This window comes from Parasteatoda tepidariorum, chromosome 8 (genome assembly GCF_043381705.1).
Source record: "Parasteatoda tepidariorum isolate YZ-2023 chromosome 8, CAS_Ptep_4.0, whole genome shotgun sequence".
Lineage (NCBI taxonomy): Eukaryota > Metazoa > Arthropoda > Arachnida > Araneae > Theridiidae > Parasteatoda > Parasteatoda tepidariorum.
In genome coordinates this window covers 50334303-50362149 of record NC_092211.1, presented here as the reverse complement: position 1 = coordinate 50362149, position 27847 = coordinate 50334303, and the positions used below count along the sequence as shown (strand labels likewise).

The 27847-nt window shown below is 30.0% G+C and overlaps 2 protein-coding genes across 2 annotated transcripts in view; both read left to right on the top strand.

Moving 5' to 3' along the window:
* Window positions 1-8681, top strand: part of LOC107444454 (cell adhesion molecule Dscam1) — a 54843-nt gene extending 46162 nt beyond the window's left edge. The window contains exons 12-15 of the mRNA XM_043046326.2: window positions 1485-1667; window positions 3291-3476; window positions 5038-5279; window positions 6707-8681. Coding sequence (XP_042902260.1) covers window positions 1485-1667; window positions 3291-3476; window positions 5038-5279; window positions 6707-6751 — 656 coding nt within the window. The 3' untranslated portion in view covers window positions 6752-8681. The remainder of the gene's footprint in view (window positions 1-1484; window positions 1668-3290; window positions 3477-5037; window positions 5280-6706) is intronic.
* A 4902-nt stretch (window positions 8682-13583) lies between these two features.
* The window catches only part of LOC107442948 (zinc finger C2HC domain-containing protein 1A-like), a 45865-nt gene continuing 31601 nt past the window's right edge, over window positions 13584-27847 (top strand). Inside the window, exon 1 of the mRNA XM_043046327.2 lies at window positions 13584-13857. The gene's annotated coding sequence lies outside the window, so the exon portion shown is untranslated. The remainder of the gene's footprint in view (window positions 13858-27847) is intronic.

The window sequence follows — 27847 nt, the reverse complement described above, 5'->3', positions numbered from 1 at the left end:
ATTCAATTTATATAACGCTTTAATTACATCAAAAAGTAAAATAAAAATGCTATATATAGCGTTAACCATTTTAAGGTAAGCATAGTAATTTTATAAAATGTGACACTATTTTCATTGAATTATGTTGAAATTACATTAAGACTCAAAAAAATTTCGTGCAAGAAAAATATTATATTTAAGAAACAAAATGGTGCGTATATACACCAATCAATAAACAAACGGCCAAATCAATAAACAAATCATATAATTGAACACTAATTTCTCATGACATTTGTTTTATTTCTATTTTATTTACAGAATTCGTAACTAACTTTAATCCAACATAAAAGCATATGATTGATCTTAAATAGAATAATTGTAAATTTTCAAAAGTTGAATTTGTCAATAACCGTTTCAAGTTGCTTTTTTACGAAAAGAAAAAAAAATTACCGCAGTTTGAAGATTTTTTACCAGAAAGTGTTTACTCTAATTTTCTACAAATATTTTTATAAACGTCTTCAGAACCTTTAAAAATAGCCGAAAAATAAAATTAGTGACAAATATAAGTCACAGTGTTAATAAAAAAAAACATTTATTGAAATGGTGTGTTTACGCACCTTTGGCCGAAAATGAATTAATTGAAAGTAGATAGACAATAAATACACCAATAGCGCAGCATATATTGCAAGCAATAGAGCCGATAGCACAACATGCTTAACATGTTTAAGGGAACAACTACACAATAACGCACGTAGTAGAATAATGAGGTTCATTCAACCAATCTTACAAGCATATGTCTGTTGAGGATTAAAATGTGATAAATTGTATTACGATGAGAGAAAGGTACCCTAAAATCAAATTATTGTGCGTCAGCAGAATAAGAGCGATTTGAAAACGTAATGAGATAAATCAGCTAGGAACCTTAAATCGAAGTTGGTTACTAAATTTTAAAGCTAGGTTCACAGAGCTTTGCCTTCTTCTTGGACTGATGTGTCAAGTTCTTACATTTCCTAAATCAACACTAGTAAAAGCGTGCATTAATTATTGCATGTTTAATGTCAACTTGATTAAGCGAAAGGAGACAAAAGACCGAACGGAGAAATGGGAAACAACTATGTAATACGAAATTAAAAACCGAAATATGTAGAACAAAGAAATAAGATCGCAAAGGTAGATCGAGAGCGTAAAAATAATATTTACAAGAAAAATAAACCTTCGGATAATGTATTTAATATAGATCGTGCTATTGTTATTCGAATTTAAATTTGAAACAAAAAAAAATTGCCAACTAATATCTGCTAACGCAATTTTTGATAACCTGTGTGTAACAGAAATCGCTTATAATATGCATTTACACCTTAAAATAATGACTTAGTTAAATCAATGCCAACTTGATTCATCTATTCTTCGATTTTTCAATATTAAAATCTATATCTACATAAATATTTAGAATTTATCCATCGTTTCGTTTAGTAGAAAATATTTGAATTTATCCATCATTTCAGGCTATTCTTTGCACTATAGAGCTGAAGGCAAAAAATGGGAAGAAAGATTCATTCCAAGTTCTCATACTGGACCTTATGTACTCTCAGATCTGGAGGAAAACACTCTCTATTATCTTTACTTGCAAGCGATCTGTGGCAATGAACAGAGCAATCCTTCGATGACAGTGAGCGTTAGAACGTCTGGTAAGAATTTATTTCTGTGTATAATAACTTGAAGACTCTGATTAACTTTCAGTCATTCATTCCATCTGGGATATCCAATACATAATTCCATTTAAAGGAAAGTTACTCATGCAAAATTCACACTCATTTCAATGTCAAAATTCAATGTCAATCCAGAAAAGCACAGCCAGGATCATTTTTGTTACACAGGCTGTCTCAGGATTATTGGGACAAACTTTAAGGGGAGGTAAGGGACAGCATAAGTATTCACAGAATTGCATAACAACCCATGGACGGAAGCATCATGGGGAAGTAGTATGACAGGTACAAAAAGCAAAGAGACACAAGACCGAGATCATCTGAAATATTTATTAATCAAATATTGCATGTGCTGTGGTGGATGATTTGTGAAAATGTTACAAAAGATGTTCAAAGTTTTTACCATAGCTAGAGATGTATGCGTTACACCGTCGGGCCATGGTTTGATGGATTTGCTCAAATATACCTGGATTTTGTTGTATATCTTCAACAGTACAAACGATTCCTGCAACCATTTCGAATTCCGTGTGTTGCTTGCACGGCATTTTTCAGTAATTCCAATAAATGAAATCCATGCTGCTTAAATCACAAGAGCGTAATGGAGATCTTGGTAGTAGAGATCTTAGGATGCCTCCAACCTTCCCTTAAAGTTTGCCTCAATAATCCTGGGACACCCTGTATATCTTATCCATTCACTTTAATTTCAAGTTCACACTTATATGTTTTACCCATTTAAGCAAATATCTTAAAAGATTTAGTGGCTGATTATAGTTTCTTTTAAGAAGCATTTATGTTTCCAAGTGCCTTTTGTGTATTATAAAATTCCACTTTGGATGAAGATTATCCTCGTTGATACACCCAGAAAAACCGTCTTAGAGTTTGTAGTTGGGTTTAAAAAGAATCTAATGGAATTTGTAAAACGAAACCAATGCAATATTTTTGTGAAAAATCTTAATTTAAAAGAAATTATTAACATTTCTTAATAGGTAGATTCTTTTTGCTACGTATTTTCAATTAAAAAGCTTGGGGTACTTTTAAGTATACATAATACAATAAGCCAAATAATTTCATGAAGGGGATATTTTAACATCGAACTGTACTCTAACCAAATAAGCAAATAAATAAGTTCGTAAGAAGGTTTCGGATTTTTCACTAGAAAGCTGGACAATACGCAGAAAGATCTCAGTGTGTCTGCATCGAAATCCAAGGTTTTTTTTTCTTCACTAAAAACGCTGTTTTGAATAATTTGAAAGTAGGGTTTATTATTATATTACCCCAAAACCTGCCATTATTTCAATCAGATAGTTTTCTACTCTCGATTTCATTTCTCCGCTTTTAGATCAATATCATTTAAGTATGTTAAGACATTAGAATTTGAGGACAGCAGTATCAAACATAGGTTCATTTTAAGAAGTAAAATATGAAAAACTTTTAAAAGCATTAATATAATGTCTAAATTTATGTCTAAAAGGTAAAATTTTTAATAGTTCATCTTAGTCTATGCTCATTTATTTGAGCATAGCAAATAATATGAAAATTCGCAAAAAAAAATTGTACACCTCTTAGTTGTTTCTAAGGTTCAATTTTTCTTCTTCTTAATTTCAGATCCAAGTTTTGAGCGTTCCTCGATGACGCAGATGCAAGAAGTATCCCACCAAACCACATTGGTCATATCTCTTAGTGTAGTCATATCCTGTGTTGTCATTGTATGTGTAATAGCTGGAGCATGCGTGTATGTAACACGTGTCACTAGTCACAGCAGTCTAAAAAGAGATGGACATGCTTTGAGTGGTAATTCATTGAATAATAAATTCACTGTATACATAATGCATATTATAGCCAATTTTTTTCTTAAATTACCATGAAAATGAAGGTACTCTAAGATTTTAAAAAATCATTTTGATGGCTTCTGAACACTTTTTTGCCTGTTATATTTCAGTAATTTTAGTCGTAATGCAAAAAACCCAAGTTGGTTAAATCAACGAACCAAAAGGTGAAGGTTCTCTAAGATTTTAACAAAAAAAAAATCTTTTTAAACGTTTCTCAGCGCTTTTTTACCCGTTACATTTAGGTAATTTTAATTATTACCACTGTATGCTTTTCTGCAATGAATAATGTTTGACGTCATCAAAATTTAACTAGCACACGCTTTCTTCAAATTGATTAACTACTATTCAGCTTCTCTTACTGAAATCTTATAATAATGTCATAACTACACTGAGGATAACTTCGAAATAACGAATGGTGGTGATGCGTTTGTTTAGCTTTCTTTTTATAAATAACGCATTTAAAGGTGAAATTAATAGCATTTATTAATTATTTGTGACATAAATAATGATTATAATCGTCTATTAACTGTTACGCAAGCAATAGAACTTTTGCCATCTAAACAATGAAAAAAATCAAAATAATTGGCAGTAAAAGTGGTTAATATATGTTATACAGAGCTATTCAAAACGTTAGACAAAATTTATTTAATTTGTATTTTATGAAATATAACTTGGATATAACCAGTCTGCAAACTGAAAGAACGAGAAAATTTCGAAGATTTGTTTACTAACGCTTGGGCGTTGATAATCGCGTTAACGGCCACTAGGGCAGTGATAGCGTAAACTATTGCATAAGAACCCTGTGGTCTTGAGTCTCATCTTAATTTTAATTTTACGCAAATTCTTTTTTTCTTTCAGAATTATTAGTATTTTTTTAGTTTTTATGCCAGATTGTCACTGCTGTTATATCACTAGTTCCTATGAAACTACGAAACCATTGCGAACTTTTACGGCATAACACGGCTATTTCATTTTCATGTTGGTAACCATTTAGAGTCAAAAGGGACTGCATTGAACCTGAGTTAAAAAAAATTATTTTTATTGTTATTTAGGTTGCTCTTAATAAATTTATACCTCACTAAATACTATTCATTAAACTAAATTCAACATTTTGAACAACTCCGTATATTACTATAGTTACGGATTTATAAATATGTGTATAATTTTGTGGTTATTCTTTTGTTATGAGGTTAAATACCTCAGAACGACTCCAGATAAACAGTTCAATTAGAAAATTTGCAAGAAAGTCGTGTAATTCTAATGTTAATCAAAGAGAAATTAACTTCTTACGTATTTCTTATGGAAAACTCAATTGGGCGATATTTTTGCCGACTTCTCAATAATATTGGCGACTTGCTCAGCACGCTATTATGTAGCTACTGGCTCGATTAATTTAGAATTGGCCATTTTTAGATTTGAGCTGCTGAACTTTCTTATCTTAAATCTTCACAACCAGAACATGAATATTTGCCATATGGACTTAAAACATGAAAAGCAACACAAGCTTTCATTTTTCTTTTCAGATTTTGCAGAGCAACCTTCAACCTCAAGAAGTACGCCCCTGTCTAGACACACATCTAACTTTCGCTACGTGGACGTGAATTCTCGTCCTCTTTTGTGGTGTTCGACACCTGCTCCACCAAATGACTATCCTTCACCATATGCGACGTTACCTCTGAGGCCCACACCCATTTCCAAGAGGTGGCACAGTGAAGATGGAATGTCCCCTGCAATTTCAGAAAGAAGCGAATCCCTCATTAACCAAGTGAGTAGTTACATATTTGTTTTTCCTAATATGCACTAATATACTATCCTAATAATCCTATCCTATAAATAACTATCCTATATAATATCCTAATATACTATTAAGGATGCCAAGTTACCAGTTACTGAATTAAATCCTGCAAAAATTCTTCAGCAACAGGATTTTTTTTCAAAATATTATCTTAATGCAAGAATAGAGTATCCAATTTCAGTATGATGACTTGCATTTTCTCCAAATCAAATCTCAACGAATGTTCAGAATTCAATCTTTTTTTTTCTCTTAATATTATTACACTGTTTGAAACTTCGGAATGAGTTGAAGAGGCGATATCTCTTAAATTTGCTGCAACCCTAATATGGAACCAAGTTCAACATCATTATATATCCTTCTAACTCTGTTACACAATACTACAGCTCAACTTGAACAGAGACTTGATTCAAATTGGCAATTTACTAGGGCTGCAGTTACTTTTTACTGTATTATGGTGTTAACGCTTAATAAGATATACTCAATTCTAAGAAATAAAGTTAACACCCGCCATGAGTGGGTGGTAGTGGCGTTCATCACGCGCCACGGGAAATAACAGTGCATTCTCGTTCTCTCTCTGCACAGAGAATCACGTGGGTCAACCGCTCCACTCCAGTCCGCCAAAGACGCTTTGTTGTTTCTTATATTAAATATAAAAAAAATTTTGAATCTTACAGTCCACTGCTGCAGTCATTTTGCAACACACACATAAAACTCCCTCCATATGGTTCAAAGTGAGAAATTGAATCAGTTTTTAAGAGTGTATTTATTTCACAGTTTTAGCTCCAAATAGAATTAATATTGAATTTTCAAATGGTTTCTATTTGACACTTTTTTGATTAAAAAACTTTTTGTAACATTTAATGTTGACTGTAAAAAAAAACTGTTACATTACAAAGTAAAGCAGATTCGACCTTACTTACGAAGTTAAGCCTACCTTACAATTTAATTTGTTACATCTAGCATTTCAATTTATTATATCTAATAAATCTTCTTTCATATGAACATACCTTTTATCATCTATATAACACATAGATATCACGATAATACACAGATTTGTAGAACCACAGGTTCCATGAATATGAGAATAAAACTACACCCTGATAAATTTCTCTCTTTTATTTCTTTTAAATTTAGTTGTTAGTCATAACTATTGTTATAAACTGTCATATTGCTATTAACTGTCATAGCTATTGTTTATAAATAATTCTAGTTCATAAATTTCAGTACTTAGTATTGCTTAAAATTTGTGCAATTATATCTGAATCCAGCTCTTTCACCACTAAACTCAAACCAACCAACCTATCGTTAGCTTAAAAATTTAGCATTTTTATCTTAAACGAAATAATTGTATTACATAATATGTAATAACTAATAGAGACTTACTTTATTTTTAATAGAGAGTTGAACTAAACGAAGACAAAATGTCAAACAGTAAGGAATGAACTTGTGAGGGAAAATTAAAACTTTTGAAAGGATCTCAACTTAAAGTGGATTGTAAAAAAATTAGTCTCTGAATGAAGTACAAAGTAATTTTGAAGATATTTGGAATCCAAGGCGAAAATAATTCAGCTGTTTTAGATGAGTGTTATCGATAAAAGACGACACGAATATACGTGGAATTTTCAATAACAACTTTTTACGTTATTTTATGTAAATATACTGTTGTTTAAATGCTATAAGAAAAACTCACCATTGTTTTTCTTCGAAATAACAAATGGTAAAGACACATCGATTTGTAAAAAAAAGCGTTGTTAGTAACTTTTTCAAATTGATTACGCCCTGTATTTTCTTAATGCATTAAAACGAATTATTTAGCGTAATTGATTATCGATTAACTCATAACAACAGAAGAAGGCAGTCTTTGTGTTTATGCTTTGGTATGTGACTGTCTTCAAGTATAGCAATGGATACAATGGTGCTAGATCAACTGACCAAGTTGCCATTCTCATTTTTATGCAGAGAGTTTAAGTCTACCTATGCTTAGTAACTACGAGTAAAAAGCACCGAAAATAAAACTATAATGTGTGGAAGCCATTCATTTCAAACTGGGTTGATATGACTGATCCATTATTGCATTTACAACCTCAACTGTATTTTTTGAAACTGTGAACAGTTCAGAAAAAGTTTATCTAACTGAAAATATATTTTTGTCATATAATAAAAATAAAGATTGCTATTAAAGAGGTTTATAAATGAATAAGTTGTACAGTTGTAAATTTTGTGTAGCTATATTGTTATAAAGACATTTCCTTGAAAGAAAAATTATTGTGAAATGTAGTCTTTTTAACTACTTATTTCTTTTTTATAATCAGTCAAACGTGATGGTTACTTTACTTTCTTGAGTTTTATGTGTACTACGTTACTTCTCTTAATTACGAATTTCTATGCATTAAAGGTATTAAAAAAATAGCTATTAAATGATTTGCTTAATGTATTATTCATAAGTGCATTACTGATAATAGTTTATTTTGTGAGAAAAATTAACTAATTATTGCAAATAGTTACTGCAGATTGTTTTCTGTTGTGAAATGCGTTTTTCATTTTATAATGTTGTTTTCTATATTTGTTCATTGCTTAATCATCTCAGTTTAAAAAACTGATAATAATTTTGTATTTAAGATTATTTCATAATACAATAAATAAACACAATTTTTAAGCAACAGTCGCAAAATAGGTAATAGTTTTTATTCAATAATGTATAGATAGGTTGTTAAAATCACTTTCAAAGACGGATATAAGTATTACTGTGGAACCATATTCGCGGAACTATAGATTCCACGAATCTGATCCAGGAATGCTGCTCCAACTGTGAGTGGAGGAATGCTGCTCCAACTCTTATTCTGCATTAAATTATCTGTTGTAAATATCAACTCCAAAGTGACAGTTTTTAATCATTTTTGAGACTTTATATTGAATTTTAGGACCCTAAGTGTTTTGCTCATATTATTGAGAAAAAAAGTTTTTTTCTAGAATTAAATTTTAAAAGAAAACTGCTTAACATTATTTATTTATCTTTAAATTCCTTCCTTCAAATTTTTAAATTAAATTTTCCTATTTGATCTGCACAGCATTGATAAGCCTTAATGCTTAGTTTTGCATTTAAAGTTAATTTTAACGATCATCTAAAATTATGAATTAAATCTTATTTTCTAGTAGCTATTTTCCTGCAAAATTCCAATTGTAGCTATTCTATCCTACTTAATCTTTTATTTATGTTTTGTGTTACGTAAGAAAACAAACTATGTTGTTTTTGTATCTGCATTTTGTATAGAAATTTACTTTAAAACAGAAATATATTTTTTAATAAATGTCGACCGTATAGTTATCATTGTATAATGTTATCTCTGTAAATAAAGCATTGTATTTTTTTTACGTAGATGTTATGTTTTATTATTTAATTAATTAAAAATTCACGGGTTCAAAAATTTTATTTATTAAATTTTACTTATCTGTAACAACTTTTCGTGAGCATCACTATGCAAAATTTTCTTCGAATTGAATATGGCTGAATTAAAAAGCCTTGTCCTGTTCGCTGCCGGTTTCGAGTCAGCCTGTGATAGACCCTGTATAACACCGCCAGAGCATTCCGCCCTGACGCAAGATCAGAAACTAACGTGTTAAAGAAAGCATCAATGAAAAACAAATATTTAATAATATCAGTTTTAAATTACTTTATTTTCTAGAGATTGTTCATAACTTGATTAAGTATTTCATTGAACTAACTGTTTACTGTTGTAATAAATAGAAGAATTTATAATGTATAGAGCTCTGTAATTATGCATACAATTGTACATACAATTGTACATACAATTGTACTAAATATGTTTCGATTAAACTAAAATGATTTAATGACTTTGCATGTGAAGATTTTAAGTGAAAATTTAGTGAATTTACGTAAAATAGCTTTGAAGTTTATAGTTTGACAATAGGAACTTAGATTATGTTTTATGTTTACTTTTAAGCATCTAATTGACGAAATCTAAACTCCCTTAAAATGTTCGGGTCATAACATTTGCATTCTTGGTATCTAAGTTTGTTGTCATAAAGGAAGCTTTCTAAGGTTACATGTCGACTGTTTGTTGCCAGATGCTCTTGGAACTTTCTTTCACTCCAAAAACACTTGCAGATTGTCACTGCCATCTTAGTGCCTGCATCTACTGATATAAATTAGATTCAAAAACTTGACGTGATGAATTAGTATTGTTTAGTTAAATAGGAATAAAATACGATCTTTTTACAAAAAATAAATAAATACATAAAATTTAGAGAAAAAAAACCAATATTTTTAATAAATGACGCTTAGTACCCTTTTCCACATTTTAAAAATCTCAAATTATCTGAAGTATTCAAAAACTCGATTTGAATAAAACTTTCTGAACATTTTGATACTAAAATCAAAATTCGTTGCTTCATAAAAATCAATAATTTATTTGCAGATAAAGATTTAATGCACTAGAAAAAGTATTACTCGTACTACTTATTTTATACTATAAAACCAACATTTTTATTGCACTTTATATATATATTTTTAATAAAATGTGATATTTGCATTGATAAAATTAATACTCACCACCTTAAAAAACAATTCAAATCATCCTAAATGAAACAACATAGAATTCATTTATATCAAAATCACTAGCTCCTCATACGATTTACTTTCTCCATATAAGGACGGGTTCCACGATCCCAAAATCTTCTTACTAGTTCTTTTGCTTCTTTTAATATTCGTTTTGTCAAAAGATTTAGTTTGTTGTAGTCGAAGTTTTACTGCACATTCGGCAATCGTGAAATTAAATCATACAGTTAATGAGACAAACTTATGCTGTACAGTATTCAATTTTTACCTCTACTTATCTACTTTGAGAATAATACAATCTTTGGTATTTTTCATTTAATAACGCCGGTGAAACAGAATACAAGTGAAAACGTCGTTCATATCGACTTTTTAGTGCAAAGTTTTCCAGTTGAAGTTCGTCTCGCTTGAAGCGTTAAATTTGAAGCTTATAATGCAAAGTACTATAATACTTTTCCATTTTATAAACATTACACTCCTCTGATATTTTTTTATAATTAACAATGATGAAGCTTACCATAAGTGCAAAGGTTGTTCTGATTTTGCTTTATTTTTATAATTAACAATGATGAATCTAAACATAAGTGTTGAGATTGTTTGTTGATGAATCTAAACAAAGATTGTTTGTTGATGAATCTAAACAAAGATTGTTTGTTGATAAATCTAAATAAAGATTGCTTGTTGATAAAATTTTTAGGGCAAAGCGCTCAAAGTTTGAATTATTGAAGTTTGTTCAGCACGAAGTGTTAAATGTCAAACTCACAGAATACCATTTAATTCAAATGTCAAGGTACTACACAACTTAATCTAAAACGAAGTGATAGATGCATTTCCCAAATGCAAAAAGGTGTTTTAATTTATTTTACCTAATTAGCATTTTATGTTAGGCCATTGATTTGAAAACATGACCTAAAATCAATAAAATGATTACTTTTACACATCATCGAAAATCTATATGGAGCATGTGTTTTCCTATTGTCTCTCAAATATTTGTTGAATAGCGTATAAAAACCATTTATGTGTCTATACGAACTCCCGCAGCGAAATTTTAAGATGGAAAATCAATTACGCTAATGCAATTTGATTATTCTGCCTTTAATAATCTAAGTTTAACACATCTTAGTGAACAAATATTGATCACATAAAAAAGCCATTTTCATGTGAAATTTTTATTTANTTTTTTTGCAACTTTTTCATACTTTCTATACCCAACCTTAACAGGGCAATAGCCGATACAGTTCATGTGCCATTAAACTCTACATTTAATCCATTTAAATTTATTTCAAAAGTAGAAAATGTTCCTGCGAAACAATTAATAAGTCAGATATGTTTCAAAATTCTATCACAGCTAGTGAAATGTTGGAGGATATGGTAGATTCGTTTTTTTATTTTCAACAACATCGTAACAGGCAAGCTTAAACATTAAAAAAAGGAAATTTTCTTTTCAATTTTTAAACAAAATGACGTAAGCTGGTTTGGTATTCTTTGTGTAAGCATTATAAAATGATGCATCTTACCTTTAACTTTGCTTGAAATAGAAATAGCATATAAAGCGAAGGTGTCTTAATTTAAAAAAATATATTTAAAACTAATGAAAAATTATACAAAATCTATCTGTATATTTTTGGTCAGAGAGGCATCGTCATAGAAATATAAATTTAAGCAAGTTTAAATTTAAATTGGAATTTTACTGCTAAAATTTCAATACAAGTTGATGCATGAACAAGCTTGGGCTTAAAGTTCAATCCACTCATTCGTCAATCTGCATAATAACCTGGTTTAGTACATGTTTAGTGTACTTGTAACCTTCTTTCTTTTAAATATTTCTTTTAATATATTTCTGGTCTTTGAAATATTGTAAAATTTATTACTGCATTCATGCACAATAATATTGTCCGGTAAATTAATAATAAATTAATGTTGATTGAATTTTAGCAATAAAAAAAACATTTTGAAAACTAAACTAGATCATTATAAAATTTCGTCGTTTATCGTTTACTAAGCTCCATCACAACGGCGTATGATATGGTAGGGAGAGAAGATAATGGTAAATATTTTTCCTCATATTGCAATACTTTAATAAGCATTTAAAATACAACTAGAAGTTTTTTGTTCTTTTGCAGCTCACACAAGATTTATTCCGGCAAGGCATTTTTCTTCATAGAAATAAAGTGTATAATATAATAATGTGTATAATATATAAAGTGTAAAATATAAATGTGTACAGTGAGCAAAATGAAAACGGTCCACTCTGAATAACTTATGATCTTCCCATTCTAAGACTCAGTCTTAATGGTTGGAGTGACATCAAAGGGGGGTGACATCAAATATGCTTATTAATTACTGCAGACGATATTTAAAATAACAAAATCAAAGGTAAAAACGTTCTGGCATCTGGATTTTGTACATTTAACGCAGCATTTTGGACCATACTGTGGGACATACTCTGGATAACATATCTTTTTTTCGATGGATTCGGATTTTTGATCCTCAAAATATACCACAATCTGGGAAAGAAAGTCAGGAAAGCTGTCCAAAGTTTGAACCCCTTAATGTTAATTTTACTTTTTTGCGTATTTTTCCATATCTCGAGAACTTTTCAAGTGAATTTAGAAATTTTTACGCACAATTTTAAAATTTGTTTATCCTAAGATAATTCCATGCTAAAAATAACTTTTAGTAAGTATTTATTATTTTTAATAATTTTATTTATTAATAGTTGAACAAATTTTGAATTGTAAGGTATATAATTTTCCCCATCATTAAAAAGAACGTAATTTTACGATTCCAAAGTGCAAAATTAGAGCAAAATCGGTCGATTAGTTTCTGAGAAATTGAATTTTAAATGTATGATTTCTCAGGAACTGTTTGACTGATTTCATTCGAAATTTGTATTTTGAAAACAATTTGTAAATAAAATAGTTAAAAACAATAAATATTTACTAAAATGTATTTTTTTTTTCGTTGAATTATCTCGGTATTAGTAAATTATTGTGTGTAAACATTTATTCAATTAATATAATTGTGTATAAACATTTTCCGATTCGCTTAAAAACTTTTAGAAGTATGCGAAATACGCAAAAAAATAAAATTAACATTAAGGGGTCCAAACTTCGGACCGCTGTCCTGACTAAACTATTTGGACAATCTCTCCCAGATTGCGCCTACCCCTTACATTTTCAAGAGCAGAAATCCACATGAGGTGAAAAATAAGCATGTTTATCCAGAGAAAGTGAGTTTTTGTGTCTAATTTGGCAAGTTAAAATATCGTCAGAACTAATTAATTAGCATATTGAAGTTACTCCATCGAAACATTAGGATTGATTCCGAGAACGTGAAGATGCATTCATTAGATAAAAAGTTATTCAGAGTGGTCCGTTTTTCTCTCTTTTTTTCTTTCATTCTTTTTTTTTCTTCTTTTTTTTTATTGCATACTGTACATTAACAAGAAAATTAAGAGCAAAGCATCGCAAAAATTACTTCAGTGTCAAATTATATTTCCTATTTTAAAATTAATTTTGCTTTAAATCAAATTTGTTACCTGTTTTTCATTGCTATATCTTATTGAGCTTTGATTCTCGTCTTTAATAATTATAGTCTGCGGGTGATACGGAGAATCCAACATTAGGGATTTTCTTCCTTTCAAAAAAGCCGAGCAGGGAAAACATGTATCGGGAGAAAAGGGATTTTTATGTTTCAGCGTTGTCCAGGTACTGTTCAATCGCTTGTGAGTTTCGGTCGATGATGCAAGTGGATGGTCTGTTTCCGCTAAAACTTCGTTTTTTAGTTGTTTTAGAGTACACTTCCTACATTATATTCTTATGATAGATAGTCAGTTGGATTGTCACGTGGATTGAGTGACCTTTTCGAACATCGACTTTTAAAACCGAATACTTTTGTTGTGAAAAAATGATAAACTTGCAGTATATTTTACAATGTGAAAAGTTTATCGTTCCGTGTGAATAATATTCATTGGTAAGTGCTTTTTTTGTTCCTTAATATGAACTCCAATTTTCAGGTATAAAAACAGTTTTATAAATCCGTTGTTTTTATTTTGTGTTAACATTATATTACATGTTCAGAAAATTATTTCCTCGATTTGAAATATATACGACAGCTGTATATAAGTTTTATTTATTTGAATTTTATTTGATGAAAAAACTAAATTGAAATAACAATAATAAAACATTTTATTGTTTTTTCGCATAAGACTTCACAATGAAAATTAAGACCTTTTTTTTCTATTTTTACTAACTCTTTGATTCATTAAAATATTTATGATCTAGATATTTTTAACAATACAAGAGATAAATGAAGGATTATTCAGGAGTAATAAGAATTTCACTAAAATGAATAAATTATTATTATTATTATTCATTTTTTTTTAATTGAGAAGAAATTGTTTGAATTGTTTTTGCAATTACAGATGTATATAATTTGTTCACAAAGTTATTAAACAAATTCTTATGTAATATAATTCGCATATATGGTTCTTAGAAAAATTTGATAAAGGTAGAAAGTTAACGTTGATGCTAGTTGAAATTTCATTTTTTAAAATTCCACTTTAATGTTTGGAGATCAATGTTCAGCAGGGAAGAAATTTCATACATATATATTTTCTTTATAAAATAAGAATGTAAAATAGTCATAAATGCATGATTATCTTTTTCTCGTTAAAACAATGAAACTTTTCTGTAGCTCATTACATATAAGATTTTTAAATTAGATAGAGCTGAAATTTTAATACTTTTAGTATTTTCATGTAGTATTTTTAGTATCCGGCTCGCACTGATCACAGTGCTGTTGTTGGCAGACCGATCATGGCTTAGAGTCCCCTTGTCTTGAGGCTAACAGTGGGAGGTTTCCGCGGTATGTAACGCATGTAACGCAAATGCGGGTGTAACGCAAATGCGGTTAGCTCCATCAATAATTCTTCCATGAGACAAATTTCTCCAAATACTTAATCCAGGGGTTCCCTTGTCTTCTGTATTAGGTTCAAAATTATAAGGCTACGAAGTTGAACATTGGTTGTGTCGTAAACCCAAAATTTGGGTCTGCTGTTCAGTGACCTTTATAAAATAAAATATATCTTGTGCTTATTGAAATCACATTTTCACTCAAAATGATTGGCTTATTCATCTGTTCGTGTAATTTGACCTTGTCCAACATGGGTGGATTAGGTATCTCTATTGCAGCTTCTTTAAAATAAAAATATGTGCATCGTAAAATAAAACTATACCATTAATATATAATAATAAGTACTATTAATATAATACTATTAATATAAGTTTCCCTGTTTAAAATTTCAATTTAGACAATCTGAATTTTTATGCTTAAGGGGGAAATAACTTATGTTATATAACATACTCTGTAAAAACTGGCAATAACTTATGTCTGTTTTCTTCTGCAGTTCCTTAGAGAACGTGAAGAATTTTTATAAAAAAATATTTTAATCAAAAAAATATTTCCAAAAATCCTATAAGGCACACTTTTGTAACTAGATAATTCGAATAATTATTGTTTTGTTATAATAACATCACTAAATAAGAAGGTATCATAAAAACCTTCCAAACGTTAGAATAATTGTATCGTTTTCCTTTTATAGTTTAAGAAATTATATATCAATGTTTTTTGAGATTGTTCTTTTACTTTTGGTAGAACTGAAGTATGGAGCGAGTATTATTTCTATTTCAGATTGCAAACAAAAAAAAAAAGACTAATTCATAAACATCGGTGATGAAAGTAAAGACTAAAGGCACTATCAGCTGTAATAATTATGATAAATAATCAATTATGAAATAATTATCGTAAACTTTTTTTTTATTTTATATGTGTTTTGACTATTTTATTTTACTTCTAAAAATTATAGAGAATAAATCATGTGGATCCGTCACGTGTCTATCCAGATTACGAAAAGTTCAACGGCTCATGGAATTAAAACTTAACGTGAAGTCTGTAAGATATTAATTATAAAGCTTCAAACTGATTAAATCAGCAAATTAAAAAGAATAAATAAATACTGGAATTTCAAATTTTCCTTTCTGTTATTTAATATTTAGTCTCAAAAATAAGCTGTTTATCAAGGTACTGTGATGAAAATATTACGTATCGGAGTATATTTGAAAATATCTGTTCTACCGATATAAAAAAAACTCTATTTAAATCACATACTAATTTCCGAAAAAAAAGTGGTTTTCCTCTCCGTGTAACGCTAATGCTGGTTAGTTTCATCAAAAAATCATCCACGAAATTTCTCCCAATACCTGTTCTAGAAGTTCCCTTGCCGTCTGGATTATGTTCAAAATTACAAGGCTACGGAGCTGAACATTGATAGTCGCGAACCCAAAAATTGGGTTGGCTGTTCAACGACGGTTATAAAATAAATACGTATTATCAACATTAATTAAGTATCATTGTCGTCAATAATAGTATGACGATTTTTAACGGTTTCTCTAAACAAGTAAGAACCTCTACTCCTTTAATTTTGACATTTAGTACACAGCCCATTTCTTTTATTTCAATTAGTAATTATTACCAAAATTAATTATCATTAGCAAATTTTTTACGTTTTTCCTAAGGGAATTAATACTATACTTCTTTTAATTTTGCTGATATATGAAATTATCTGATACAGCGAATAAAAAAATATATATACTAAAGTACGGTGAACTGATCATGAAGTCAAGACTGCGGTCAGTGAGCCGGTGGGTGACCACTTTGATCAGCCTGCTGTGGGACCGAACATGTTGCTTATCGATTCTTTGTTAAACTGTTCCACCGTAAAGTGTTCGAATTCGCTCGCAAGTCGTAGGGCTACCAAAACAGGGGAGCTATCCCCTCCACAGAGGATCAAAGTTGCAATGGCATGTCAAATTATATTTTGGTCGAATAGTTGCAGAAAAAATCTGTTAAATTATCGGAATTAAATTAGCAATAAAATATAAAAATCCAAAAAATCCCATTTATATTCAAAAATTTATGAATTTCTGATTTTGTAAATTAAAGAAGAATCATTGATGAATTTTTTTCTGAGATCTAAACAACTACAAATAAGTGCAAATTTGAAAAATTATTGCTTGGAAGAGAATCGTGTTTGGAAGATTTTACCTTTAACGGAGAAAAAGACACCGGTGTTCCATGCCCTATTTCATAACCAGAAACTATTAAACTGCTAGATATTATATATATTTTTTATTTTGACCTGAATTAATACAAAATAATGAAAAAAGTACTTAAAATATATTTTATAAAAATGCCGCGTCAAAGGATTAAATTTTTAATGAAATTTTGAATTAAAGTTTGTTTTTGATAAAAGTTGTATTAAATTTAAATCTACATAAAACAATATTAATTGTTATTTTTTCAACCAGTGCTTATTTTCTAATTTTGAAATATTTAAATCCTTGTTAATCTGAACTTTTCTCCCTTTTTTTTTGAGTTTGAATTAAAGAGTCTACTGCATTTTAATCACTACAACCTCGAATTTTTGAAAATACCTTATAAAAGCTCTGAGGGTTGCACATTATTAAACTACTTTCGCGGTTACGATGTACTAGTTACAGTTACTTCATTTTACTCAGAAAGGAATTGGGTGGAGACATTTATGGCCTATAAATTCCAAAAATGCATTATACTTATTAAAATGGTGATACATGAAATACCATCCTCATTTTTCCTAAACGATCATTATGGAAAGTTAATGTTTAGGATTCACTACAAATTTACATTTTTGTAACGAAAATTGTGAAAGAAGTTCTAAATCAATTGTTTTTGTAGAATTTAATGTTAAATTCCTTTTCATCTTTAGATATGAAATGGTTTGTTCTATGAAAATATCGAATTTAAATATATGCTATGAATATGTATTTAGTTTTTAAAAAAAGAGTTTTATGAAAAAGGCCTTTTTTTGCCATTGCTAAAGCTAAAAATGATTTGCCATCAATTTCAATAAAATTTAATAGATGAAACAAAAAATAATTCATTTTAACTGATCTAAGTCATTTATTTAATCTATATGTTACCGATAAAGTATGAAACGCCGGCATTATATAGAATACCTTGGCATTCTATATAATGCTGGGCGTTTTTCGGCAAAGTATGAAATATGAGAAGTATTACATACTTTCCCTAGGCATTGTATAAAATGCCTAGGCATTCTAATCCCCTGTATATCCTACACTGATGTTTTTTAAGGTTCAGTACCACTGCCCGGTATACATTTGCCCGGTATACCCTACACTGAGGTTTTTTTTAAAGTCAAGTGCCACTGCCCGGTATATCCTACACTGATGTTTTTTTAAGGTTCAGTGCCACTGCCCGGTATACATTTGCCCGGTATGCCCTACACCAGTGTTTCCCAAAGTGTGGTACGCGTACCCCCAGGGGTACGGAAACAGTTTAGCGAGGGTACGTGTTCTTATGCGAAATATCTTGCAACATATGAAAATTTCGAAAATTTTTATTTCAAAACAAAACCAGCCATGAAAATTAACGATTACATATTTTTCTATTGGCTATTTTTTGCAGAGTTAACAGTTAATAATTAGTGGTGTCAACAGCCAGTTGTGATTTTTAACTTTTGTGCATATTTTATAGTAAAAAATACATTCATTTTTTTATTAGGGGTACACAGCGTTACGAAAAATTTAGAAAGGGTACACAAAATTCNACATTCACCGGTGAAAGTCAACAACCACCGATTTCGGTCATTCACAGTAGCATGCATATCATTTACATAATAACCTCATCAGGACGTTTATATCATACTTTGCCTAAATATCATTTGGCATTCTTTAGAATGCCTAGGCAATGTGTGAAATATTAATCATTTCATACTTTGCCGGTGACGTATACATAACAAATCATCTGAATATTTCATCTGAATTATTTCATCTTTATTTCATCCGAATACAATAAATCCCTTGCTTCATCTATATAACTATTTAATTTAATAGAATATTATATATCATTTATTTTCATCTGAACATCGAAACTTAATTCAAGTAGAAAAAAATTAAAATATGTTTCGAACAATGATTGTTCATACATTTTTCAGAGTAAATGTTGTTAAAAAAATATTTTCCAAAAATAATTTGAATTTAAATATGCTAATTATTAAAGCAATTAATAATTCTTTAATAGGGTTCAAATTTTAAATAATGCGTAATTTAACATTTGAATCAATTCAATGTCTTAAAATGAATAATTTACTGCATAAATCTGTTTTTTTTAATATTTAGATTGATTTGTGTTTTTCTATTGTTGAAATTCACAGACAAATATGTATAAAAAAATTTTCTTCATTAAAAAATTTCTATTATTGCGAGTTAAAAGTTATATTGAGGAGTTACGAAAGTAAACTAATTTTAACTCATAAATTTATTTGATAGGGATGAATTTTAAAAAATTGAAATTCAATAAAATACACTTACACTGAAATATATTTGCACTAAAATAACTTTTTATTAATTTTAAAACAACTTTAGCTAACTGTTCGAAGAAAAATGTAAATATTTTTACCACAAATAAAAATAAACTAGGAAATAAATGTGAAAAAAAGTGAAGTATACTTTTTCAAACCGAAGAAAACATCTTCATCATAAATACCTTATGTATTTCTTTTTAAAAGGAGAATACCATGTTTCGAAATAAAATATTTTTAAATAATAATTTCGATTTAAAATTAATATATTTTCAATGCACCTTTTATCCCCCCCCCCTAAAAAATTAAAAAACATGATGAGTTTCTTTCAAAATATTTAATATATAAAAATAAACAAAATAGAAATTGAGTTTTTACAAGAATTCATCAATTTTTCCTTTCGATGCATTGACAGTTATTTATTAAGGGTTTCGTCATCTCTATCAGGACGTTTGTTTATTGCTCATAGTTGCCTAGCAACGGACTCGCTACACCGTTTGTCTGTTACTAGAATTATGATTGGATGCATTTACCTGGAATATATTGATAGCCAAAGTAAAGCATGAATATGGAAATTTTATATTTTTTTATTATAACGTGTTTTTAAAAGCTTTAGATAAATCCGGAAGTATTTTGTTGTTTTCTTTTTGTATGTTTTTAATGCTATAAAGAATAGTTAGTAAACAGTAGCTGATTGTCGTAAACAAATATATTTTTCTCGTTTAGAAATAAAATAACTTTTGAAAAAAAAAAACAATCTTTTGCGTTTAGACTTATAAATTATTTAATCCTATGCTTTGCAATAGAAATAAACTAATAGTTTCCTTAAGTTGAAATTCATTCTCATATGAAGATATTTCCGGTCAGATTCAAACAATTTATAGGATTAAATTTGTTTTAATTGTTACCTTGTAACAGAATTTACGAAGTGAATCTGCAGCACTATATTATTCATAAATCCAAATTTGTCATATCACAATAATCCTATTCATAAATCCAAATTTGTCCTATCACAATAATCCTATTCATAAATCCAAATTTGTCCTATTACAATAATCCTATTCATAAATCCAAATTTGTCCTATCACAATAATCCTATTCATAAATCCAAATTTGTTTGAGATCTCAATGCAGTCAGAGATTATAATTGTAAAAAGTTTTAGGCTAACATACATTTTATAAGATTAAATGTTTTTAAAATGTTTCGGATGATCCCTGTAGCAGAATTTAAGGAGTAAATTTGTAGCATAAATCCAAATTTATATGCGACCTCAACAAAGTTGAAGTTTGTCATTACAAAAAGTCAGTTTAAACTAATATATATTTTATAAGATTAAATTATTTTAAAATGGTATGGATGATCCCTGTAGCAGAATTTACGTAGGGAATTTGCAGCAGTATATTAATAAATTCAAATTTGTCTGCTATCTCACTGCAGTCAGAGATTATTATTGTAAAAATTTAGCTTTAACTAATATACATTTTGTTTGATTAAATGTTTTTAAAAAGTTCTGGATTGCAGAATTTGCGGAGTGAATCTGTAGCACTCTCTTCATAAATCCAAATTTGTCTGCTACCTTAATGCAGTCAGATGGAGATTTTAGTAAAAAATCAACTTAAACTTATATACATGTTGCCAAATTTCCAAATATAAGGTCCTTACAAATTATACATATAAACCTCATATTATTTAAATTTAAATTCGATTTTATACAGTGATACAGGAAAAAATGGAATAAATCTCTTTACAGTTAAGTCTATAATTAAGTGAAGGGGGAAAAAATACTACTTTTTGTTCTCTATGTTCTTTTCATTCAACTTTTTTAATTTTTATTTGAAGCAAATTTATAGATGTATTTTAGAAAGGAGTCTCACCAATTTTCTCACATTTGTCTGCTTGCTTTTTAAATATGAAGAGAAAACTTAAATGAAAAATAACTTGCAGAGGTTATAATTAACTGCAGTGCAAGCTGCTATGCTGAAAGGCTTCTGCTACCAGGCTAACATAAAAAAATCTTAAAAATAAAATATTGTTTTTTAAAAGAAAATCGAAAAAGCTTTCAAACACTGTGCTAACTGTATCTAGCAGAGGAAAGTAATCGAATGTTGAGTTCAATGACGCAACAGCCGAAATGAACCCTTCAGGAAATTTGCCTCTTTTAAGAAACGTAATTTCTACGACGCCAAAAATATCTCTTTTTTTTCCTTTTTCTTTTTTTTTCACGTTTAACTAATTCGTAACATCGTTTAATTTCGTTATTTGCAATACTGCATTGTTCAAATTTTGCGCAGCATAGATGATTTCGGAATTTGCCCCATTTAACTGTACTTCCAAACCTAATGTAGAGATAATCCTCTATACTACGGCTAACTTCAACGTCACTGAGCAATAAATGCAACAAAATCATAACCTGGTGTCATAAACTAAGTCTGACTTAAAGAATCACTTGATGCCTTGGAGTCGTGGAGCCCGTGTTTACCAATACAAAGTAAACCAACCTGTAATATATTAAACTGAGTCAAGTGGAACTTTGTTTTAGGAATAAAAATATAAGACAAATAATAATGTTTTGTTCTTAAAATTCAGATTCAAATAAAATTTTTAGGAGTCTTGTCGAAACTACCTACCCCGGCTATTCCAGTTTCTTCATTATTTCTCTTTTTTTACTCTAACTATTAAGTCAAGTTTGAAAACTGATAATCTTCATAAGTTAAAATTTTCATTTTCTTAAAATTAGTCTATATTCTGCTTAAAATTAGTTACAGACAAGGTTGTTTTTTTCCTTCTTTCTTTTTTTTTTTTTATACGGCGGGTTTTTCTTTTTCTTTCGTAAATGGAACAGTTCGGTTTCATACAGATAATTCTGTGTTGATGCTAAGCAGAAAAAATCCAGAAAAGGTAGGTCCGGTGATCAAGAGCGTCAATAAACCGAAACACCGACTCCTGCCTCAATTGAAGGGTTTTGGACCCTGCAAGACGGTTTAATTCTGATGCGTACTTGCATTTTTTACAAATCTTGCAAGTTTGTCCCACTAGTTGTGAAACACCTTGGCGAATTTCGTCTTAAAGTTTCAGGGAACCGTGGTTGCTCAGGGGATAGAGCTCTCGCCTCCCAATGAGGTGCCCCGGGTTCAAATCCCGGCGATGGCTGGCTGATACGAATTACTCTCCCGGCTCACACCAACTACAGTGCTAAAGTAAAATATCCTCAGCGGTAGACGATCATGTCTTAGAGGCCGCCTGCCGTCAGGCTACCCGTGGGAGGTTTTCGTGGTTTTCCTCTCTATGTAGCGCAAATGCGGGTTAGTTCCATCAAAAACTCCACGAAGGTGAAATTTCTCCCAATGCTTAACCCAGGAGTTCCATTGTCTTCTGGATTTTGTTCAAAATTACGGCTACGGAGTTTAAGATAGGTAGTCGTAAACTCAAAATTTTGTCGGCTATTCAACGACGCGGTAATAAAAAGTAAAAACGTTTCAGGAAAAAAATTTTCATATGCGTCAACTTTCCAAAAAAAAAAGTACACATTGGAGTGAGTCTAAAAAAACCCATTTATCCTTGGGCACAACGGCGCATAATGTTGGTTTATGTATAGTGTGTCCGAAAAGTGCTTTTTTAACTGATCTCAGCGCAAAAGAACACCGACTGTATTTCTTAGTAATACATTATATCACATTTTTAAACTAATGGAAGTTATTCCATTTTGAAAAAAAATATACTATTACTAGTTCTGAGACGTTATATTTACAGCACTGTTTACATTATTGCTTTAAAAACTATTTGACTAGACAAATTCAACAAATGTCTTAGTAGACTATCAAAAAGATATCAAGTTTGCGTGACTTGGTCCGAAATCGCGTGATTCAAGTCCGTTGTCTAGAGTAACGGAAAGAGAGGGGGGAAATGGGGATGGTTAGTAGCCTTCCAGCAACAAAAGAACTTGAACTTGGAATGGAGTCTTTTTATTTAATATTTAAGCCTTATTTTTCTTTTTTTAAAAACCGGGCTTCAGTTAAATGATTTTCTTTTCATTAGGGAAAATCGAAGAAATTTATTGCAACAAAAGATAATAAATAGACCTTTTTTTCCTTGATGGAACTGGCTATAATGCTTTACCGTATCTAGGAAGCACAGCATTTAATTGCTGACTAGAATTATAATGTAAGGTAAGAAAAGACGTGAGTATTTTAAGAAAATATTTTCCGGGTATTTCTGGAAGTTCATTAACCGTAAGATATTATAACTATATGTTATGAATAAGTGAAATGTGAATTTTTTCAACGATGTTATAGTAAAGAATGTTGGGACTGGTTTTTTAGATGTTAACCAATTTTAGCAATACCTTCAATGACAATACTTAAGTAACGCTTTTTGAATTTGAGGAGCTCGTATCAAACATCTCACACAGGAGCTCGCACAGTGGTAGGTTTAGTCTTTGTCAACCACGGCTTCTGCCAAGGTTTATTTTTACTAAACGCTAAGTGCTCAATCGGATTGCCCTTTCTCTCATAGTGTCTTAGTGGTTCATAATCCATTTTGATGTAATATTGTCGCCAGCCAGTCACAGAATTGGTAGTAAAGCGTTTGTCTTGGTGTAAGACCAAAGTTTGTTTATCCTTACTAAAAGCTACGTACTCAATCGGATTGCCCTTTCTCTCATCGTGTCTTAGTGGTTCATAATCCATTTTGATGTAATATGGTCGCCAGCCAGTCACAGAATTGGTAGTAAAACGTTTGCTTTGGCTTAAGGGCAAGGTTTGTTTATCCTTACTAAAAGCTAAGTGTTCAATTGGATTGCCCTTTCTCCCATCATGTCTTAGTGATTCATAATCCATTTTGATGTAATATGGCTGGCAGTCACAGAATTGGTAGTAAAACGTTTGTCTTGGCGTAAGGCCAAGGTTTGTTTATCCTTACTGAAAGCTAAGTGCTCAATCGGATTGCCCTTTCTCCTATCGTGTCTTAGTGGTTCGAAAATCCATTTTGATGAAATATGGCCATCAGTCACAGAATTGGTAGTAAAACGTTGGCCTTGGCTTAAGGGCAAGGTTTGTTTATCCTTACTAAAAGCTAAGTGCTCAATTGGGTTGCCCTTTCTTTCATCGTGTCTTAGTGGCTCATAATCCATTTTGAAGTAATATGGCTGCCCGTCAGTCACAAAATTGGCCATCCGACCAGCCATCACTGGGGTTCGAACCTGTCTATCATCATGGTGAGGAGAGAATTCTATCCCCCGAGCTACCACGACTGAAAAAATACATTTAGCAATAACAGCAACAGTTTTGCGAAAACATAATCAGAACGATTGGCAGAAGACGTAGGAAAAAATTCGGCTATGGGCCATCAGGGCTAAAGATAATAGAAAGGCTGGTTCACTCCTTTGAAGAAACTCTCGCCGCGCCAATCCTCCGATTTTTTTCTAGTGACGTCACTTTGGCCAAAAGCTCGCACTTTTACTTCAAGAACAGAGCGTTCGGCCTTACTAGCTCTAACTAATATTGGAGCATTTCTTTTTGCGAGATATTCTAAGACATTTGTTATTTTCTATAATGACTTTCCTCAGTTTTTGCAGTGAATTTACAAGAATTTAAAACTATTATCGAAATGCCAGTTTGCACGATTGCAACTTGCAAAAATTCTGATATAAAAACAAAAGGAAAAAGTATAATTTTTCGCGTGTTCCCTAAAGTAAATGAACAACTATGTAAAGAATGGATTCCGAAATGACACAGTTAATATAAAACAGCAATACGTTTATTCTGTCGTAAAGAACTTTTATAAAAATTCATTATCTAAATAGAAACCGCCTCGTTACTTCATAAAGAAAGGCAGGTGAAAAGAATTAAAAAATGGATAAAGTCAAAGAAAATTAAAATGTAAATAAAAAGTATAAATAAAATATATAGTATATAGTTGAAATTCTCCTAATTTCATAACATATTTTTTAATGTAGTTATTCTAAATATTTATGATTTTTTTTAAAAATTATATTCTCTTCAATTTAAATATCTATAAATTATATCATCGTAAATTTAAATGTCTATAAACAATTGTAAAATTTCTAATGTCATTATGAACCTAAATTATTATTTTGTTTCAGTAATTAGCGTTTAAGGTTGATGTTTCCTAATGATTAAGTATGAACAAATTGTTATTAACGGCATATTTTAAAATCAGAGATTCTAAATTTAGTTCAACTTATTGTTATAAAAGAATATGTAGATAAAAAAGTTAAAGTTAAAACTTAATTAAACTTAATAGTTAAAGTTAAAACTTAGTTAAACTTAATAGTTAAAGTTAAAACTGAACTTTTTAAAATAAAGTATTTATAGTGTCATTTTCGCCAACTAGTAAAACATTTTTATGAGTTTAAAAGGGTATTTTTCTTTAATATAATGGCCAAGAAAGTTTTTTTGAACTATGTTTATGAACGGAAATATAGTGTTAATTACGTTAAGTTTGAAAGCTAATAACCAGAAAAAGTCCAACTTATTTTTACAAAGAGAAAGATGCAAAGTTATCATGATATATTTGCTTGCGATCTCCGAGATCTGTGGACACAGTGACGTCATGAGGAGGGAAATCGTAGCTTCAGGTCTAAGAAAGGAGTGAACTAGCCCTTCTATTCTCTTTAGCCCTGATGGGCCATACGTATAAACTATTGAGACAAGTTAGGCCTACTTCTATCAAAAGGGAAACTATAAGATTTGTAACAGTATATTTACACAAGATTTAACTTTTTGTGTCAAATAACAATCACAATTTCATCAAATGTTGAATTTTGTCGTATTTCAAGCCTGTCGGATCATGATCTTTTTCACTATAACATTTATACTCGCTTTTTAGCAATTATTAATTGTTAAATTGTTTACTAAACAAAATTTTTCACACAGAATTTAGATATCAAGTAACCGAAGATGAACTTTAAACACATCACATTGTATTACATTATAACTTTATAAACATCATAAAACTAGCTAATTAAGAAGATTATAACAATTAAACAATTGAAAGTAGAATTTAATACCACAAGAGCTGCCAGCAGCAAAACAGGGAAAATAGAAATGTTGTCACTTATTCAATGGAGCAAAATCTAAAGGTGTGTGGTGCAGTAAACAAAGGCTGAAGCAAAACAAGAAATAAAACAAACTAAAAGAGGAGTGAAGAGAAGTTAAATTGTGGTCATGTACCCTTATTTACTTCAAGCCAAACTAGGTTTCTTTAAAGGTATATAAATTCTTTTAAAAACTCATTGACACAGAGGTTTTATTAAACATATTTTTTATACTTTTTCATTATTTTGTATTAATTTAGATCAAAAATAAGGGTAAAATATTATAATTAGCCGGTTAATAATTTATGGTTAGGAAATATATTATGAAACACTAGTGTCTTTACTTGAGTTAAGGGTAAATTCCTCTACACATGGCTCACTTCTAAAAAATAATTTTTCAAATTTTCTCTTATTTGCAGTTATTCAGATTTAAGAGAAACAGTTATTCATCATTGAAATTTTTTAATTTACAAAAGCAATTATTGATAAGGTTTTGAACATAAATGAAAAAAAAAACTCAAACTACTTTTTTTTCGAATTATATTTTAGTACAAATATAATTCCGGTTATCTAGCAATTTTTTTAGTAACTATTTAACCATTTTTTGTAATTAAAAAATACTAAAATATTTTTTTGTTTGTAATTGTAGCATGTAATTATAGAAATATATATAAAAAGGACACCGACGTCCCATCTAGGGATAAAGAAAAATTACGCATGCACATATCACTTTTATCCGATTATCAGCTTGGTTGATGGCCAAATAACAAAACTACGAAACCAAGCACATTTTTTTAAAAAAAATAAAGGGTTCAATTCTAAAAATGTTCCAGGATCAATTTAAACGAAAGCAGATTTCAAAAAAAAGATCCACAGGATTTTTTCCTCTTTTAGATGAATTGTTTAAGAGTTGCAATTAAATAAATTCTTTGGCTGGATGGATGCAAATCACAGAGAGAGAAACGGCGCTTAATATACTAGAAAAGAAATTTTAAAAAAGTTAGACATGAGATAGTTTTGCTTCCCGATTTTACTTTTTTTCCACAGAATAAACAGGAGACTGGATAACAGTCAAACTTGAACTTTTTCAAAATTTAAAAATTAAGACCGCTCTTAGCATTTGCTTTTTTTTAGATAAATACTGATCCCGACAACCTATTTCTACGGTTATCTTTCCCACCCCCACGTCAGACTTAGTTTACAAAACCTCTTGATTTTAATATTTTAATTAATTAATTTTAAATAACTGCTTCTGGAGCTGTCACCTGTGCAGATGCGAATGCTGTCGCCAGTCGAAGGATATACAACCAGCTTTTTAGCAACGCAACAATCCCCGATCTAAACTATCCAAGAAACCCCCTCCTCTATAATAGCTAGGTTACGTACTAGACATTTCAAAGGCCTCACGCACCAGTATAAAATCCTATCCCATCTGCGAGTACTGTCCTCATTTGCAACTAACTCCAGACCATGTTTTTGACTGCCATTC